Here is a 20397-nt window from a genome sequence, read left to right on the forward strand (position 1 = left end):
ACAGCAGATAATTATGCTAAAAGTGCTAAAAGTGGTGACTCGTTCACTGTCTTCTTAAAACGGTAGATCTGCATTCGGAAAATTCGAAGTTCAAATTTAACTTTAGATTTGAAATCAAATATTATATTCAATTTATATTTTGAATTAAAATTTAAAAATTAAATTCAAATCTTTGAATTTGATTTTAAATTCAAGTTTTCAAATTCAAATCTTATTTTCAAATTCATATTTTGTTATCAATTCAAATTCACTTTCAAATTTTAAATTCAAAATTATAATTTTAAATTATAATTTTAATTTTGAATTCAAACTTGAAGTGTAATTTAGATTTTGAATTCAAATTACAAATCAAATTTAAAATTTAAAATTATATTTTGAATTCACATTTTAAATTCAAAATCAGATTTTGATTTGGAATATCAATTCAAACTCACATTAGATTTTGAATTCAAAAGCTTCAAATTAAATTTAAAATTTGATTTTGAATGCAAATTTTGAAATATAATTCAAACTTAAATATAAATTATAAATTTAAATTTAGATTTTGAATATAAATTCAAATATCAAAATCAAAATTCAATTTCAATTTTAAAGTCAAAATTCCAAATTTGAGTTTCAATTCAAATTTTTAATTCAGTTTTAAAATTGTATCTTTAAATTCAAAGTTAAAATTCTAATTTTAAATTATTAATTTAAAATTAAAATTTTAACTTTTACTCACATGTAGTGATTCCGATAATTTTAGAAATGATGGATCCACTTAAAAGCTGTGAATCATTTACCATATTTAGAAAGGTTTTGAACGATTTACCTTTTTCATAAAAAAATTTAAAAAATAGTGAATCATTTATCGTCTTCTTAATTTACCGCTTTTGGCATAATTATTCACTGAGATGCTAAGTTGGCAAGAGGAGACTTATTTAGTCAATTAAATATTTTTGAGAGTTATTTTGCTAATTATAAAATTTTATAGAATTGCTTAGAAAAAAAAAAGGTACTTTTGTTGCTCTCACAATAGTAAATACTACTGAAGGGGTCCGACTTTTCGCGGCGGGTTGAAACTTTCAGAGTAATTGAAAGTTTGATAGTGAGACTATTTAGATGTATTGAATGTTGGTGGAAAAAAGAAGAAGGATCACACGCGCCGCGCTAGTGAGGATGAATAAGAACTTTTCAGGTGAGAAAAAATATTAGAGATTTATATAGATTAATAGATTATTCTGGTAATATTAGTTCGCTTGTGAAATTAGTGTGTTTCTAATTATTGTATATTAAATAAAAAATAGAATTTAAAAAATTTTAGTATTTTGGATCGGTGTTTTAAACCTAACAAATTATTGTGTGTTTATACATAACGAGATAATATGTTAGAATAATTAATTGCCTAGCTAATTTTGTGAAATAATTAATACCTAGCATTGATACATAGCGAGATACTCTGTTGCACAATTAATTACCTCGTTACTCAAATTTTGGTTAATTACATAACTAATGAGTATTTGACCAAAGATGGTAAGAGCAACAGAATTATTATTATTATTATTATTAAGATGATCAATTATAAACCGTACAAAGTTTATGTCAATTCTAATTTTTCTAAAAAAAATATTAAACTAGTTTTTAAGATCGAATATTTTTTTTTTCTAATTTTAAATAAAAAATATAAAAATAGTCAAAGGGAAGGTAAGAGAGCCGGAGCCAATTTTTTAGTGGCCATTGGGAAAGGGAAGTATATTAACAAAAATGGTAAACTTCAAATACTATTTCTGTAGTTTCACACTTTCTCACTTTAGTATTCTTGTGATTTATAGTGTATCAATTTAGTATCCTATAGTTTTATTTTTATTTTTTGTCAGCTTCTCGGTTAATATTTTATTAAATTATATATAAAAAACTTCAGATACCTCACCTAAGTTTATTAAATATTTATTTTAATACTCTTTAGTTTTAACTTTATCACTATTTTAATAAAAAAAATAATAAAATTGATAATAAAAAAATAAAAATAAAAATATAAATATAAGGTATTAAATTAATACACTTTAAATTATAAAATACTATAAAGTGAGAAAGTGTGAAACTATATTAATGGTATTTGAAGTTTTTTCTAACAAAAACAAAACACACTAAACACACCCATTCCACAGGCTCTCTTCCCCTCGTGCATTCATGAGCTAAAAGCCTCAAAACCGCGTCGTCGCCCCTCCGCCCCTTTCCGCGTCCCCTTCTTCTCCGCGCGCGCGCACTCTCTCTCTCTCTCTGTCTCTTTTTCTCTCTCTGTGTCCACACCAGATCTAGGAGGAGCAGCAGCAGCAGCAGCAGCAGCAGTAGCAGTACTGGGGCCGGCGCTGGACATGGGCGGCGATCCGAGGTAGAGAGAGCGGCGGAGCACGAATCTCGAGGGAGGNGCAGCAGCAGCAGCAGCAGCAGTAGCAGTACTGGGGCCGGCGCTGGACATGGGCGGCGATCCGAGGTAGAGAGAGCGGCGGAGCACGAATCTCGAAGGAGGGGGAGCGGGGGGATCTGGTGCCGCTGGCAGCGCTGATAAAGGAGGAGCTGCGGAGCGAGCGGATGGAGCGGCCGAGCGTGCGCTACGGGTGCGCCGCGCAGTCCAAGAAAGGGGAGGACTACTTCCTCATGCGCACCGACTGCCTCCGCGTCCCCGCCAACCCTTCCACCTCCTTCTCCGTCTTCGCCGTAATCCCCCTTCTTCCCTCTCTCTCTCTCTCTCTCTCTCTCTCTCTCGATCTCGATGTTCCTGCCGATTTGATCCTTCTTTTCTTGGGGGTTTGATCTGCTGGTTTACTGCTCGTTTGCCCCTGCTTTCAGCTCTTCTTTTCATGACAAAAAAAAAAAGTCCGGTGTTTCTGCTGCAGCGAGATTCAGAAACGAGATTTTGCGGCCCGAAATTTGGTTCTTCTTGTCTGTTGAAGGGATTTTGTTGAAATCAAGGATTTAAATGCCGTAGCATGGGATCGTGCCGGAATCTTTCCGGTATGATGCCTGCCGGGCTGTGCCGATGCGTGCCGATTACAAAAAACAATACATAATAGTATGAAATATTTATTTTCTTTAGCAACAAAATATTCTAATTGTCTATTATGTATTTTATCAAAATTTTTTGAATTTTATTGAGAAATTACTTACTAATTTAAAGAATAGAGGGTATTTAGCTGTATCTTAGGCACGAGGGCTGTATCTTGTCGATATTTTGTTGGCGCGATACAGCACGGTAGATACGACCTGTGCCGATGGACACTTAACTCCTTGGTTGAAATGTTTCTTGTAAAAGCACTACACAGGCACACGACTCGTTTGATAGTACTGCCCCCAAGGCCAAACAGACCTTCAGTGTGTGTGAGATCTAGTTTTTCGATTACTGTGTGTCTTTAAATTGACTAGTTATATCAATGGATCTAGATGCTTCTAAGACTGTGCCTGCAGTCACAGGGATGGATACTGTTAGAGTGTATTATTAGATTTGATATACAATCTTTGCTAGCATGATTATCATGATTAGGACCGCTACTACCGGAGAGCAATTTATCTGGTAATGCTAACTGATTTATGTATTCGTATGACTTGTTCCTGAACCGAATTTCATTTTTCGTTCCTTAGGGTTTGGTTGGATGCAAGAACATCTTCTTTGGTATACCTCAACCACATGTTTTATATGGGCTTTATGCCATTCTCTTTGAATATGATAAATCATCTTTTAGGTTGAATTCAATATCTTGAAAAGTCGTCACTATTATGGACTAAATCATGGTCTTAGGTTGCAATCGCGAAAACTTTTTCCGTACGGCACAAGTTATCACAGAATAACTTGTCCCGACATCATAACAGGCCCTTAGGCCCTTCGGAGTTGATATGTTTGTAGTCTCAGAAGTCATAGTGTAGAAAGTTGTAATTGCTCTTGTATAAGTATACGACGAATTTTATGGTGAATTGCCTTGGAATTTTACAGGTTCTTGACGGGCACAATGGCAATGCGGCAGCAATATATACGAGGGATAACTTGTTGAACCATGTCGTGGGTGCGATCCCTCGTGGGCTCGGGAGGGAAGAGTGGATTCAGGCTTTACCTCGAGCATTGGTTGCTGGGTTCGTCAAAACTGACAAAGAATTTCAGAGCAGAGGCATGTTTTTTTTTTTTTTTTCTTTTCATTTTTATAAGTTGTGCTTCTTTCCTCTGACCGTGTTCTGTTAATGTTCTTCCTTGAAATTTTATGAGCTGATGTTGATTGCTGGTTGATTAAAACTACCAGGACAAACTTCGGGCACGACAGCTACATTTGTGATAATTGATGGGTGGACTATCACTGTTGCCTCAGTTGGGGATTCTCGGTGCATTTTGGATGCTCCGGGTGGGATTGTTTCTGAATTGACTGTCGACCATCGGTTAGAAGAAAATATTGAAGAGTATGTATCTTTTCAATTTCCGTTACTTTATTCACTGAGGCTGAGTTTGGTGGGTGTATTAAGGTGAAAGAGCCGGGTTTATCACTTCAGTCCTGCCAAAAGTTTGGATGAAAAAATTTTTTATACCTCATCAAATCTTAGGACGATAGTTGCTCCAAAATGTGGTACTATGTACTGCCATCAGCTGTCTCTTACTTTGTTCAGAAAAAGCGAATGGAACTGCAGTGGTTGCAATTATCCTTGTAGTCATTATGCTTCGTTACATATGCAACATCCAAACTGAACTTCTCCTATATCATGGAACACACAGATGGGTAGAAATAGTTTCCCTTTACAACCTGTTGTTCCCAAACCAAATACGGCCTAAATTTTCTCCCTACGCTAACTGCTATATAACATGTCATGAGCAGGAGAGAACGCGTGACCGCAAGTGGAGGTGAAGTTGGAAGACTCAGCATTGTAGGTGGTGCTGAGGTGAGTTTATTCTGTGTATTGGTTTTCACTGATATAATCATGAAGAAGAAAGGCGGATAGTAGCTTTTTAATTGTGAAATTTTGATGAGTTATCCTGATTTTGTTGTTTGCTTTGTTTTCAGATTGGCCCCCTTCGGTGTTGGCCAGGAGGTTTATGCCTATCGAGGTCCATTGGAGATGTCGATGTCGGAGAATTTATTGTTCCGGTACCATACGTTAAACAAGTCAAGGTGCTTCCTTCGTCGGATTTTGTGCTATCCAAGAAAAAGTTACTTATTATTTTGTTTTGATCGAAAGACTTGCTTCTATTGGCATCTCCTGATGGCTGCTATTAATTCAAGTATGTGCTTAATCATGCATTGACACACCAGGTATCTAATGCTGGAGGAAGACTAATTATAGCTTCAGATGGCATTTGGGATGCCGTGTCCTCGGAGATGGCTGCAAAGTCTTGCCGTGGTTTGCCTGCTGAGCTTGCTGCAAAGCAAGTTGTTAAGGTGATCCTCTGATTCTGTTTAAGCATCATATTTGATGATACTTCATTAGTGATTGAGTCTATGTCTTTATTGACTTCGACTAAGCGTGAGTAGTTGTATTGTAATGAGTTTTAATCATATTGTGTTGATAATCATGCAGGAAGCACTGAGGACAAGGGGACTGAAAGATGATACAACCTGCATTGTTGTTGACATAATTCCACCTGATCATTCGGTTCCTCCTCCATCCCCACCAAAGAAGATGAATAAGTTCAAGTCTTTTATGTTGAGAAAAAGGTCTAAGGATTCTGCTAATAAATTGGCAAAGAAGCTATCTGCTGTCGGTATTGTAGAAGAGTTGTTCGAAGAAGGTTCAGCAATGCTGGCAGAAAGGTCAGTTTTTCTGTTCTTTTTGTTGCTCTAGCTCTTTTCTTGTTACACCTAGATTCATATTGCAGACTTTGACTTCAATTACAATGCCTCTCCTTTTTCTTTTTTTCTTTTTTATTTTCTTAAGCTGAATCTTAATCCTTGAAACTACCAATGAAATAAACTAGGGCTTGAAAGTTGATCTTGTTTTAGGATTTTATGGTTTCATGCGTTGGAACATCTCTTCTTCTTCTGTTCAGAAGAACTATATCTATATCTATATGAACATGATAGAGTTCTTTTTGATTCCTTTCGTGGAGTCCGTACCATTAATAGCCTGTGTTAGACAGGTATATGCCCATCAGAACTATCAGTAGTAAAGCAAATTTTCCTGTAGTTGTATAAACTGTAGTAGGTAGAGAAAAGGTTATCTAAGTTCAATTGAGGAAAACAGGTCAGTCTTAAAAATAAGCATCGACTAGTAGGAAGACTTTGGTATTATTGCCACAGATTAAGGAATTAGAACCAAAAGCAACCATGTAATAAAATCCATTAAAGTATTTAGAATTGAATACATGGACAACTAGTTGTTCAGCGGCTACACACATGCCTTTGCAGATCTGTCTCCTCTTCATCCACCTAAAGAAGTATGTAATGCATAGGCAACAATTATTGAAGAAAGTATTTATGATGGGGATATGAACCCAAAGATTGCTCGAACATGTGCGGCAGGCATCATTCATTATCAGATTAGTATCAATCAGTCCAGGATCAGACTTGAAAAATACTTGTGATGTAATTTCTGCATTCCGGTTTTAATCAGGAACAGTATTTTATTTATTTTCTGGATCAAGCTGGATGAATTTACTCCAAACAGTAAGCAGTTGGATCTAATTATGTTGGAATTTGATATGGTTCTTAGTTCTTACATCCATCATAAGAGGCATCCAAATAGGTTTACAGTTTAAACTTTTCTTGGAAAAGAGCCAACTGATTGATTCTCCTCCCGACCCTGAAATTAGAGTCCTATATTGGAAAAGATGTTACAGTGTAAACAAAAGCAGGGAAGTATTTGGTGAAAAATCCGAATTTCATGGTATGATATAGTGAACAAAATATTATCTTTTGGACTACAGCCCTTTTCCTCTTGTTCTTAGTCCTCTTATATTGCTGATCTCCATCCCAATATCTCTAATTTTTACTTTCTAGCGAGGTTTTCTGCAGTAAAATATCTGACAGACTTTGCTATTCTCTGTCATTACCGTGCATAAATAACCATAGATGATCATTTTTTTAGCAAACAACCTTACGTTTTAGGTTGAATGAATGTAAGAAAATTTATAATTTGAAACATTTGGTAAATCTCCAATCTGCATCATTTTCTTAACATTATTCATCATTTTTAATTTGAGCTATAGTGTCTTCATATGTGTATGAGATAGAGAGAGGATGGGCAGATTTGAAAATTACCTTTTTTACACTTCTATTATTGTTAAGAGATTGATGATCTAGCTATCTAGTCGCCTAACAGTATATTACTTACCAAGGATTTCTTGACTTAATATAAACCCTTTGTTGACAGCACCAGTCGAAAACATCATTCTTCCACTTTATTCAACTAGAAGAGTTTAAAATTTCATTCCAACTACATTTGCTCTACCATTCATATATCTGAATGTGTCAGTAGGCTTGATATAAAAGCCTTGTTGACGGCACCCCTCGAGACATGCTTCCGCTTTATTCAACTAGAAGAGTATAAAATTTCTTTCCAACTCCATTTGCTCTGCCATTCATATATCTGAATGGTTTACGTTGAAGATACTGATTGTTGATTTTGAAAAACTATGACATATAAATATATAATGTTAACAAATTTTTATGAAAATAGTGACAAATAATAGGCAGATCATTTATATCTACTCACTGCAAGCATCATTAATTCATTTGTATTAAAGATTTAACTGAAATTGAAAGGTAATTAGGAAATTTGTATTTATGCGAACTGCACTGCTTCATATGATGAAATGTCATACATCAATTCAAAGAAATTTCACTGACACTAATAACTATTGTTATGTATAAGAACATTTAGATCGTTGTAGGCAAAGGTGAGTGCCTGCTTTCTCTAGGTTCTCGGGCAGGGCGAGAATAGCTGGTAGTACCCTAGCACCCATAAGCGAGGCATGTTGATTCAGGTGCTCGCATTTTTCGCCTAGTCGAGCACCACAAGCAAGGCAAAAGGGGACAGAAGTGTGCGCTTTATTGAATATTGATGTGATTTTCTGCATATATCAGTTGCATTTTCGACTTCAAAAAAAGGACGTACATGGGAGTTGGGAGAATAAAGAATTCACTCATTGGTCATATCAAAAAGAGAACCAAAAAAAGTAAAAAGAAAGAAAGAATGAAAGAAATTCATGAAGACAAAGATTGACTCTAAAACTTTGTTCCAAGAGGATACTAAACCAACTATTTTTATGGTTCCTAACTTAATGTTTAGGCTTTATAAAGTAAAACATGTATAACTGTGTATTTCTACGTTTAGTTTCTTTCGTATTCATAAAGGCTTGCTTGTGCTGCTCGTGCAGTACCGTGCCGAGGCCGTGCTGGCATGTGATTTGGGGTCGTGCCAACACCGTTTGACAACTTTTTTTTTTTAGTTTTTTTTTTAGTTTTTTTAATGGTTTTACAAATTTCTCCCATACTTGAAATATGCAGATCCTATAAATCTACTAATATTTGGAGCAATTAGTGAGTTCCATCACGTAACGAGACCAACTTTTAGTGAAGAAATACAAATAAGATTTCCCCCAATTCCTCTTATCAGTTTAGATCTAGTTAATTTACGCGTGATTGTGTTTTCTTGTAAATTTTTTTACCCAATTATGTCTGTAGTTTTCTACTTTTCTTTACATGCATAAACATTTATAATATTAGAAAATAATTTTTTTAGATAAAAGATATTTATGACTCTAATTCTTACTAGATTGTGTAGGATATTATAGATGAGCTATTTTTATAGTTATTAGAGATATTAAAACACTTTAAAATTTTTTTTCTTTTATGAAAATTTATTTAAAAATATTTGTGTCAATGCGTGCTAGTGTGCCAATGGTGTGCCAGAGATTAATTCATGATTAATCCCTGGCTTGTTTATTCTTTCCTAGTTTACCAAAGTTAGATTGGCATCTGGATTTACAATATGGTTTGGACCATGTTATAACAACCCTTTGCTTGAATTGTCAACTAGATGCTGCTTGTTAGTCTTTCATCATCATCACTTTGACATACTTCTTGTCACATGGATGAAGACCACTTGTCTATTAAAGGAAAAGTTATCAACTTTCTACTTAGGAAAATGTGTAATATTGGGATTATTGCATCTTAAACACTGAAGGGTTGTTTGGTTCTACGTACAACTGTGAAAAAAAAAAATCGGTAGAAATATTTTTTGGTGGAAAAAGAGTTTTATGTTTTTTTTTAGTGTTTGGTTTGTAGGAAAAGAAAAATAGTTTCAGTCATACTTTTTTGATTGAAAGGAAAAAAAATGAATGAAAATATTATTATATAATAATTTTCTTTTATTATATATTATATATTCTTTATATACGATAATTACCATGCTATATATATTATTATTATTATAACTTATATTTAGAAATTAAATATATCAAAATTATATTATATGATAAATTGATAAGCATATAATACAGTATATATAATAGTATGTATATAATACTATATAATAAAAAACATATTTTTATAGATAATATTATATAATATCTATATAATATATATATTTGTAAATAAAGATACATTATATATATAATAAATTTTCTCTCTCTCTCTAGAGAAAGAGAATGGATGAGTGGTCCAACCTGGACTAGTCAGGCGGTACACGAGCTTACATAAGCTCGCGGACCGCGATGTGATGAACGTGGTGAGTTGTGTGAAAAAATTTGGAGTGCTTTCGTTTCTGCGGAGATGAAGCGGAAAACGAAAAGCTCGTTTTTCCTTATATTCATAAAATAATTTTCTGTGAAAAAATTGTTTTACGTCAAACCAAATGCTAGAAAAACTATTTTCAGATAGAAAAAAAAATTTCAGGCAACTTTTACGTGGAACAAACACACCCTAAACTAAAGTCGGTAGCTCTATCTGTTTGGCTATGTAAGGTTTCGTGCAGTTCTCTCTCTTGTCTAATTTTATCTGACTGGTACTTTAGTATCTAGAAGATCAATAAAATGTTCCACAACAAGCATATGCAGTGGTCATGGACCACAAAGTACACATGCAGTATATAAGTTCTATGTAGAAAATCTGACTTTGTACTTATCGGCATACTGTGTGATACTGAACTATATAAAAGGGCATCTAAAGGAATATATATACATATATATATATATATATAGAGAGAGAGAGAGAGAGAGAGAGAGAGTCCGGCTGTGAGACCCTAGATAGTTCTATATAAAAGATATAATAGCGCTAAAACTCTTAACTCAGTTTAAGCATTTTGGATGGTGGCTAGGCCCAAGAGGTTAAGAGAGTTAAATGTACTAGGACGGGAGTAGTCTTAGGATGGGTGACCTAGGAAATTGACGCATCACAGTTGGTATCAGATACCAATCGATAGTGTGAGATGAATTTCGGCTAAGCTAGCATTATACAGTGGGGAGAGCGAGGCTCTCATGCTATTTACTGTTGTGGGTGGAGCGCAGCTCACCACAAGGTCGGTTTAGGCTAGCGAGATGAGTTTTACATCGCTTGATACTTGTGAGTCTAAGTCCTGACGAGGACGTCAGGGCTTGAGGGGATAGAATGTGAGACCCTAGGTAGTCCTATATAAAAGATATAATAGGGGCTAAAACTCTTAACCCGATTTAAGCATTTTGGATGGTGGCTAGGGCCAAGAGGTTAAGAGAGTTAAATGTGTTAGGACGGAAGCAGTCCTAGTATGGATGACCCCCTCGGAAGTCAGGGCGTCACACTAGCTACTATACTCTTATGAGTACGATCGTTATCGTACTCATAAGTTGTTTTTGAGACGGAGCTTCCGAATCGACGATCCATACCGTTGAGCGTTAAAAACTTCTAGAAATCAAATTTTGTAATTTTTCGACATCATTTACCTTACAATAAAAAAATGTCACAAAATTGATAATTTTTAGCGGCCGGTATGAGATACTTGCTAGTTTAACAGTGTAAAAGAATTGGAATAGATTGAATTTAGAAAATTCTATTCACTAACTAGATAAAGATCAATAACTCCGATCTTAATCTGAAGGTCCTGATCATCAATTTTTAGAATGTTGTTCGATTTTGACCGTTCATTTTATGGTTGCTTAATAGACTTTATTATGATTTCAAAAGATTACAAAATTTATATTTTAGAAGTTTCTAATACTCTAAATCATATTTAACGGAGTGGATTGTCGATTCGGAAGGTCCATCATCGAAAACAACTTATTAGTACAAAGGGCTCTATACTCATAAGAGTATAGTATCCCTTCTCTCTCTCTCTCTCTCTATATATATGCAACTATCCTAGTATCGTTTGTTTAACTTGTTAAGAGATTTTTGTTGAAATGTATCTTATTACTAAAGCTCAATCAAGACATACTTTATGTGACAAGCTGAATTCTGGAGGCATGTGGGAAAGAATATAATGGTTCTTGTGACCAATTTTCATGCGAAATTAATTAGACTCAGCTTGCTGTTTTGTTCAGAGTGAGTCACATTTCCCGGATTCGGTTGTATTGTTTTTACTTGAAATTGGTAAATCCCTTTGGCTTGTGGTCCTTTCTTTTTTGCTCATCCTCCGAATTTGACAAGTTCTACTTGTTGTTAAGGGGTTTTTTTTTTTTTTTTTTTTTTTTTTTTTTTTTTTTCTGTGAAGGGTTAAATGCCAATTTTTTTTAATGGCCAACTTCGAATGATGACATAGTTATATTTTGCCAAATACCGCAGGCTGGGGAATGACTCATTGCCAGGGCAAACGACGTCTGGTTTGTTCACGTGTGCCATCTGCCAGGTGGATCTTGCTCCCAGCGAAGGAATATCTGTACATGCAGGATCGATATTCTCCACGAGTGCAAAGCCGTGGGAAGGCCCTTTCCTATGTTCCGATTGTCGCAACAAGAAGGACGCAATGGAAGGCAAACGTCCGAGTGGAGTTAAAGTGCTATAGCTCTCTCTCTCTCTCTCTCTCTCTCTCCCCAATTCTACACTCACGCACTAGTGTTCGCTTTCGCTCAATTATTTTTTAAATTTTTATTGCTGCCAAGTTTTCTAGGCCGCATGATTATATTTTAGTTCGGATGAGGTAGGCACCCGTGTAAGTAAATGGCTGCGGAGAATCGTGATATGGGTGATGATGATGATGATGATTTATTCTGATTGATTTATTTCGTTTCCTTAGGCACGGGCGGATGCTAGCTAGTAATATTATCGTGGTAATATAATAATTCTTTAATTGTATTCATTGCTCCCAGGTGATGTATTTTTGTTGTGCTTTTAGTCTGTTTCTTCATTGTATCTGTTCTTGCCTGCAACAAACCGCCCGAATCACTGGGTGTCAAATTACGCTAGAACATGATAAATTAGTAGGCTGCCTGAACAATCCATTTGTCTGGAATGTATGTTACATCTGGTTGAATTTGATTGTAGAGACTGAAAGTTAAAAGAGTCTTGCATGTCCTCCTAGCTGTCCTCTTCAGCTTGGTTCGGTTATCTACCTCGCCTTCCCTACTATGTAACTCGGCAACGTATGCAAAAGCACTTTTTTGTTGGTTTTTCGTTGTTTCTGGTACGCTTATCTCGAGTAACTACTGCAAATATGGGCCAAGTTTGGCTCTCTGATAGGAAAATGTTTTAGGAGGTGGCAGTCAGTGTTGCTGTGGTGTCTCAAATGAACTAAATTGCATTCTTGGGGTTCATCCATTTCATCATAATTTTTAGAAAAATATTTTTATTGTATTTTTATTTCAGAAGAAGATGTGATCGGCTCGATATAGATAATGTAGTATGACTGTCACATGATAGACATCTTCCTTGGAGAGGGCTCTCTTCTTCATTTTCTCTGTAGTTTCTCCAAATATGTTTTGCTTTTCCAATCTTCTTTTCAGGGCTCGTTTAATTAATTTTTTTGAGCGCGCACGACAAGAGATTCTTTTTTGAGCAACTTCTTCAATGGTGACATCGATATCGATATGACTAATAAAATTCATCCAATTTTAGATGAGTGGGGTGTATATTATACATTCTTTTGGGCGTCTACAAGCAGAATTTTCTTCTTTTTTTTAGTGTAATTACTAGTCCCCAAACTTTTAGTCAATTTTATTTTAGTCCTCAAACTGTCTAGTTTGGCTTTTGTGGTTCCTGGCCTATAATAATAAAATACACCGCTAGTCCCCAAGCTTGTAGTTAAGTTTCATTTTGGCCGTCAAACTTTCATGTTTGGTATTAGTGGTCTCTGAAGGCCTTAAATCTCGGAACCGTTCTACTCTAGTTTTTATCACTACCTATTATTTTGAATCAATTATATAATCATTGAAAATATTAATTTTTCTATCAAAAATTTTAATTTATTTGATTTTATCAAAACGACACATTGACTTTAAATTTTTGACTAATTTCTTATTTTAATAAATTTATATTTACAAAAATTGCAGGAACTATACTAACTGAACCTACGAAGATCAGCAACATATTGAAATTTTAAAGTTAAATTATTCTTTGCCCGAATAAAATCAAACAAAATAAAAGATTGGTTAGTTAAATCAAAATTTTGAAAGATTAGGTACTCGAATCAAAATGATTTAAAGTTCAAACAAATTTCGTTCATATTTACCTACTATTTATTAATAGATGAAATATCGCGGACACCCAGTGTGTTAGTACATTTATGTACCATAGACTTACCAATTCCTTTTTCTATCTTATATTTCTGCATTATCACTCATTGAAATGTAACCTTTCTTTATCATAAAAATGGACTATTAACTTCATAAATACTAGATAGATGAAAAATCGATAAGATGGATGAAAAATCGATGTAACCGAGTTGTACAGATATGTAGATTGACTTGGTGCTTGCAATAATTTTAATTCTAAGGTAAGAACTGAATTTTCGAAATCGAAAGTTTTAGGACCAAGTGAAATGAGATGTTATGTCCACGAAATTGTTTGCATATTTGGACAGACAACTTGTCCAAGAATTATTGGACAAATAACCACATTAATGCTTTGTAGGTGTCACGACGGCGCAAAATTTATAAAGTTATTTACCGCCTTTCTGAAAAGTGATGAACAATTCACTATTTTTTTAATATTTAGTATTTACCACCAGGAATTTATATTTTAATGGTATATATTATCGTTGCTAAAAAGTGGTAAAATTGACGTTAAACTTATTAGCAATATTTAATATTTAGCGTTGTCTATAGGGGTGGAAATGAGCCGAGCTCGAGCGAGCTCACCTCGGCTCAAATTCGGCTTGAAATTAATTTCGAGCCTAAATTTAAGCTCAAGCTTGGTTTGAAATTAATTCGAGCCGAGCTCGAGCGAGCCTAATTTCGAGTCGAGCGAGCTCGAGCCTTACACGAGCCGCTTGAAATTCTCAACATCGTACGATCAATAGTTTAATTTGTANTCTCTCACCTGCAGAGACCGGTCCCCGAGAGCAACTTCTGCCCAATGATGCCATTTGCCTCATTTGCTCTCGCGGACTCAACTCCAAGGCACTTTTTGTACTTTGGATATTCTCAACTCCCACAAAGGGTATACTTTCGACAATTAGTCGATCCTGGATGAAGTACAATCCTCGCATTTCGAGAATTCACTTCCTTACAAGTTGTCTATGCCAAGTTAGGCTTAGTTTGGTATTGAGGTCTATCTAATATTATTAGATAAAATGGAGTTGTGGAAAAAGCATATAGGGATATGCTATCGTGATATGCGGAACGCAATATTACATACGGAAACAAACAGGGTATTTTTCCAACCACAATAACGCAATCTCACCGCAATCCCAAACGAGGCCTTAGTGAATTGTTTACCAACATTTGAATAAAATATTGCTCTTTTTTTTTTTTGAGAGAGAGATAGGTAGTACGCTACCCGCTTCGTTTATTTCATTTAGAAATAAACTTATCTAGAAATGTGAATCAACTAGGATTCAAACTTGGGTCTCGAGTACTAACCCCCAAGCCCCTTTGCCACTTGCTCTAGGGACGGTCGGTTTGAATGAAATATTGCTAATATTAAATATAAAGAGACACATAATAAGTGTTGTTGTATAAGTAGATTTAGCAACAAATTGATCATCTCTAACATTACTAAATGTTGTTGATATTGGTATAGTTTAATCATTCCGAAATTTGCAAATGTAGCTGATGTTGGTATACATTAATCATTCCGAATATAACTAAATATTGCTAATGGTAGTATAAAATTCTCATTCTCTGTATATGGAATATTCGGTATATTCGGTATCAATGGAATGTATATTTCCGTGATACTTTTTTTGCGAATATATCCACTTCACAGCATAGCGAAAGTATGAATGCTGTGGCAAAAATATGGTTAGATTCACATACATCAATATTCAAATTCGTCACTCAGTTCAAAAAAATGTCAAACAATCAATATGATAGAGAGGACATGGAAGATTTCATGACAAATGATAGAGAGCATTCTTTATGGTCAGATGATCCAGTTGAGAAAATACACGCTCCATTTATACGAGGATGATTTTTTCAGAATTTAAGGTTCAACTAAGGGCTACAATAGGTTACAAGTTGGTTGAATTGGAAAAAGATAAGTTGCACAAGATTAGTTCGATTTCACAACCTTCTACTTGAAAACAATGAATGTGCACATATACTATGACAGTTGTAAGGTCTGAAGATATTGTATCTTGTACTTGTAAGTTGTTTGAATTTTATGGTCTCCTATGTGCTCATGCACTTAAAGTGATGCATCATATTGAAGTGTATAGCATTCCTTCTAGATATATTCTAAAAAGGTAGACTAAGAATGCCAAAAAAAGGAACATCCACTAATTCTCTAGAAATGAGTGATGGCTCATCATTTTGTAGGTCGTGGAGATTTGATTTGCTTACATTGGAGTCGCAAAAATTTATCTTTGAAGGGTCTATAAAAGTCTTAAGGCATATGAAAATGCATGTCGAATAATTAAAGAAGGAGTTGATGTGCTAACATCAATTAATCAGACAATAGAAATTGATGAAGGAACAAATAAGGAGCCTTCAAATGATCTACATAGGACCCTAATTTCACAATCAATTCTTAACCAATACACGATTAAAGATCCTCCTCACTTGCAATGTAAAGGGCGAAGAAAACTACAAGGGATTAAGCCACCAGTTGAAAAGAAGGCAAGGATATCAAGAACTTGTAAGTAGTGTGGTAAAAAAGGACATAACATTAGGACATGCAAAGAGGTAACAATTTTTTTTTTTTTTTTAAAGTTTCAATACAATAACAGTTTTCTTGTTTACTTTTGTCAAAATTTTCTATCTTTTCTATATTCACATGATATTAACAAATATAGTATTCTGCAGATTGTTGATAAAGCACTATCTTTTGAAGAAAATTCTAGCGAGTCTTCAAGCAACAGATGAAGAAGAATCTTGAAAGCATGATGGAAGCTTATATGAAGAAGAGTATTCTGCAGTTTGCACATCATGTTGTCAGTGTTTTACTTTATGGCTTTTGTGAAGCATGTATGTTTTGTTTGTAGTGTTGTATGGATTATTTGAAGCATGTATGCTTTGTTTCAAGCTGCTTGCTCATTTTATGTACTGGACACTTTTTGGCATTATTGCCTATTTTGCATCTAATTTTGGGAATGGGTAAATGGGTTCTCTTTGTTATGCATCAAAATGTGGAATTGTCTTCATTTTGTATGTTTAGATTTTATGAATTGAATTGGGTCTCATGTGACACCCCAATAATCCCACATCGGATGGGAATGTGGTGGTCATTGGGTTTATAAGAGACTTAGACACTAATAATAATAACTGGGCTTAAGTATTTTGGGTCGGTGGTTGGGCCCAACGAGTTATTATTGCTAGTGGGCTGGATCGTTACATTTGGTATCAGAGCCAGTTCACCAACTGGACATGTGTGGCGAGTCTCGACTAAGCCAGGGTGTGAATGACGGGCTAGCGAGACGAGTCTCACATCGCCTGGTAATCTTGGGCTGTGTGTGTGATTGGACTGACGAGGACGTCAGGGACTTAACGGGGCGAGTCTGTGGCACCCCAATAATCCCACATCGGATGGGAATGTGGTTGTCATTGGGTTTATAAGAGACTTAGTGTCACGCCCTGGGACCCGGCATAGGCCCTCCCGATACGTGCCTAGACCCGCCATATGCCTGCATATATAAGGCGTCTACAACAAAGAGATATGAATAATAAGAGTAAACGACAACTAGAGATATCAGAGCAAGTGAATAACTAATTCTAACAACATAACAAAGAAGTAAAAGCATAAAGTAAACACAATAGCCATCACAGAGTACTACAAAATGGGGTGGTCTCTATACATGGGTACACTCTCAACCTCTCCAAAAGAAAACAACGAGAGATAGACCACCTATCAACGCATCCCTCGAACGACAAGCTAGCTCGAGGCGATACCCTTTCCGCGGTCCTTAGCCTCTCCCGGCGTGGAAGGCTCTGAAATAACATCAAGAAAAAGAGGGCGTGAGAACTATAATTTATAGTTCCCAGTGGGCAATTACTGACCTCAGCTCAATTCACCACTAGGCCCCAAGAGAAAAGGGTAAGTCCAAAAGCAACAATAACAATAAATAGATTGCATTTATGAAAGCATAAATAAAATGCTAAACTACTATGCCAAGTAATAGAATGATCTCATGATGCATACTATTCTATCAAAGCGAAGTATGTCCAGTACATAACTTATATGTTCTAATATGGCAACAAGTATACTATATGTATATGTCCAATGTCCAACTATGCTATAAGCATGTCCAAGTGATCCAACTACTATACCCTATCTAGTAGTGATGTTCAATTATGAAATATTTTCATTGTCCAATCTCATTTTGGGACCTACACAAGTGTAGTCCCGCTTGTGCCACCTAAGTGTCGGTGGTAGCTCGAGCATTCCTACTCTAGGAATGAGTCTATCCCTCCCGACCCCGTAGGTTTCTTGATACCGCACGAGCGAACATAGTCGCATAGGCCAACTCCGGAGTGCCGGCTTGTAGGGAGCGACCCTCACAAGCATGTGCGCATGAGCACAAATGGCAACAAGTCAAGTCATCGTCTCAAGTACCCAATCATCATGTCTCTAACATGGCAATAGTCACTAGTACCCTCTCGGTCCAGTTCTAAGTCTCAATGTGATGTCCCAACAGTACTCACTATGCTTAGTGCCTCTTTTTGACACTTAAGCATGCTATAAGTCAAGCCCAGTTTATGTTCTATGTTCAATTATGACATTAATACTAAGTTCATATGTATTCTAAGCCTAATGCCTCTTTATGACATTAGCTTACTATATCAAATCCAAGCCCAATGCCCCTTTATGATATTGGCTCAATAGTTTGCTACAACACAAGTCCCGAGCCTCTTTATGGCATTATGCATGGCCCTATGTCCAACAAAAGAGCTATGTCTAAAAGCACATTACACCTTTCATTCTCACTATACAAAACATGATCTTGAGTCATATCTAGAATGCTAAACACATGCATAAGTCTCACATGCCACTCTCTACTATATAGAGGTCCGAAAATGCATTATATATAACGTAAGCATTTTAAGCATTCCAAAATTCACAATAATTACATCTAGCATGAAAATGCATGAATTTCTATTTTAGAAAACATAAATCACCAAATATGAGAATTTCTCATATTGTAGGCTAGGTCAAACCCACCGAACGACGCGCAATCCTTTCGTTTGCTCCAACGAGGGTGTCCACTAGCCTCCTAGCAACCTAGAAGCATAAAGTAGCGAACGCCACGAAGTTAACGAATAACTACTAGCTCAAACATTAAGCTTCTAAGCAAAAGGGCTAAAACTTACCTCTAGAGTAGAAATCTCTCTCCAAAGCTCAAACGGAAGCTAAATCCCTTCCAAAGAAACCTAAACCAAGGTTCTAATCTCATTAGATTAGCCCCAAAAGCCTCTAAACAAAAAGCCCCAAAATCAACCCTAATATCTCAATCTAGGGTTTCATCTACCATAAAGCATCAAAACTAAAATCTTGAGGGAGAGGATAAGCTACAAACCTCTTAGAAGATTCAAACCAAGCTCAAAGTCCTCTAGGTTCAAGGATTTCTCCTCCAACAAGCTCAACTCCAAGCTTCAAGCTCTCTCCAATGGTGGAAAAGCCTCAAACAAGCAAAAAAAGGGTTTAGCCACCAAAAACCACACAAAAAAAGGATCAAAACCAAAGAGGGGAGGAGAAAAGCTCACTCACCTTGATCTTCTTGTGTTCTCAGCTCAGGGAGAGCCCTAAGGTGCGTGGGTGCTATTATAAGGTTGCTACAATAGCAAAAACACCCCTCAAAAATGGTCTGTTCGCAATCTGGCAAAGTGTACGGGTACACGGGCAAGTGTACTGGTACAAAGCTACAGTACACGCAAACCCGAGCTTCGGGTTGGCAAAAAGTCCAAAATGTACCGGTTACACGCCCGTATCTGTACCGGTACACAGCCAGCAAACATGCAAACCGAGAGCAGCCTAAGTCCTCCTCTTTGGCGACCTTAGCACTATTTAAAATACCTCAAATCTCGGCATACGAGCCATGGATCGGAACAAGGTCAACGACCCTTCAGAAAATCTAGAAAAACTCAGAATACAGCTCAAATACTTGAAACTCGCAATTTGCGAAAGTTCAGGGCGTTACATTCACCCCTCCTAAAAAGGAGTTTCGTCCGCAAAACTCAAAATCAAAGTACCTCAAGCCTCCATCTGAAAAAGATGGGGATAGCGCTCCAGCAGCGCGCTTTTCAGCTCCCAAGTGGCTTCGCGCTCGCCGTGGTTGCTCCAAAGCACTTTCACATAGGAAATCTCATGATTTCGCAGCTTCTTTACGTCGCGAGCCAAATCCTCAAAGGTTGCTCTTCAAAGCTCAAATCCTCCCTCAGCTCCAGCGGTGTAGCATCTAACACATGAGCCGGATCATGGATATACTTTCGAAGAACCGATACGTGAAACACATTGTGTATGCCAGATAGGTTCGGCGGTAGAGCAAGTCGATACGCTACCGAGCCTACAAGCTCCAAAATCTCAAACGGTCCAATGAATCGGGGACTCAACTTACCCCGAATGCCAAATCTTCTAATTCCTCTCGTCGGCGAGACTTTTAAGAAGTCATGATCTCCAGTCTGAAACTCCAAGTCCCGTCGACGCTTATCAGCATAACTCTTTTGCCTACTCTGGGCTGTCAACAGTCGCTCCCGAGCTATTCGAACCTTGTCCTCAGCTTCCAGGAGCACATCAAGGCCTAAAGCCATTCTCTCGCCAACTTCACTCCAATGAAGGGGCAATCCACATTTTCGTCCATATAGTGCTTCGAAGGGCGCCATCTTGATGCTTGCTTTATAACTGTTGTTATAAGCAAACTCCGCCATCGGTAGATGCTGCAACT

At 36.3% G+C, this 20397-nt stretch overlaps 1 protein-coding gene across 1 annotated transcript; it reads left to right on the forward strand.

The window, feature by feature from the left end:
* Nucleotides 2355–12236, forward strand: LOC109717579 (probable protein phosphatase 2C 3). Its single transcript, XM_020243424.1, has 9 exons — nucleotides 2355–2371; nucleotides 2478–2697; nucleotides 3968–4139; nucleotides 4269–4422; nucleotides 4833–4896; nucleotides 5019–5126; nucleotides 5268–5393; nucleotides 5533–5765; nucleotides 11709–12236. The coding sequence occupies exons 1-9, from the start codon at nucleotides 2355–2357 to the stop codon at nucleotides 11926–11928; spliced, it is 1314 nt and encodes a 437-aa protein (XP_020099013.1). The 3' UTR covers nucleotides 11929–12236.

Source organism: Ananas comosus, linkage group 11 (genome assembly GCF_001540865.1).
Source record: "Ananas comosus cultivar F153 linkage group 11, ASM154086v1, whole genome shotgun sequence".
Classification (NCBI taxonomy): Eukaryota; Viridiplantae; Streptophyta; class Magnoliopsida; order Poales; family Bromeliaceae; genus Ananas; species Ananas comosus.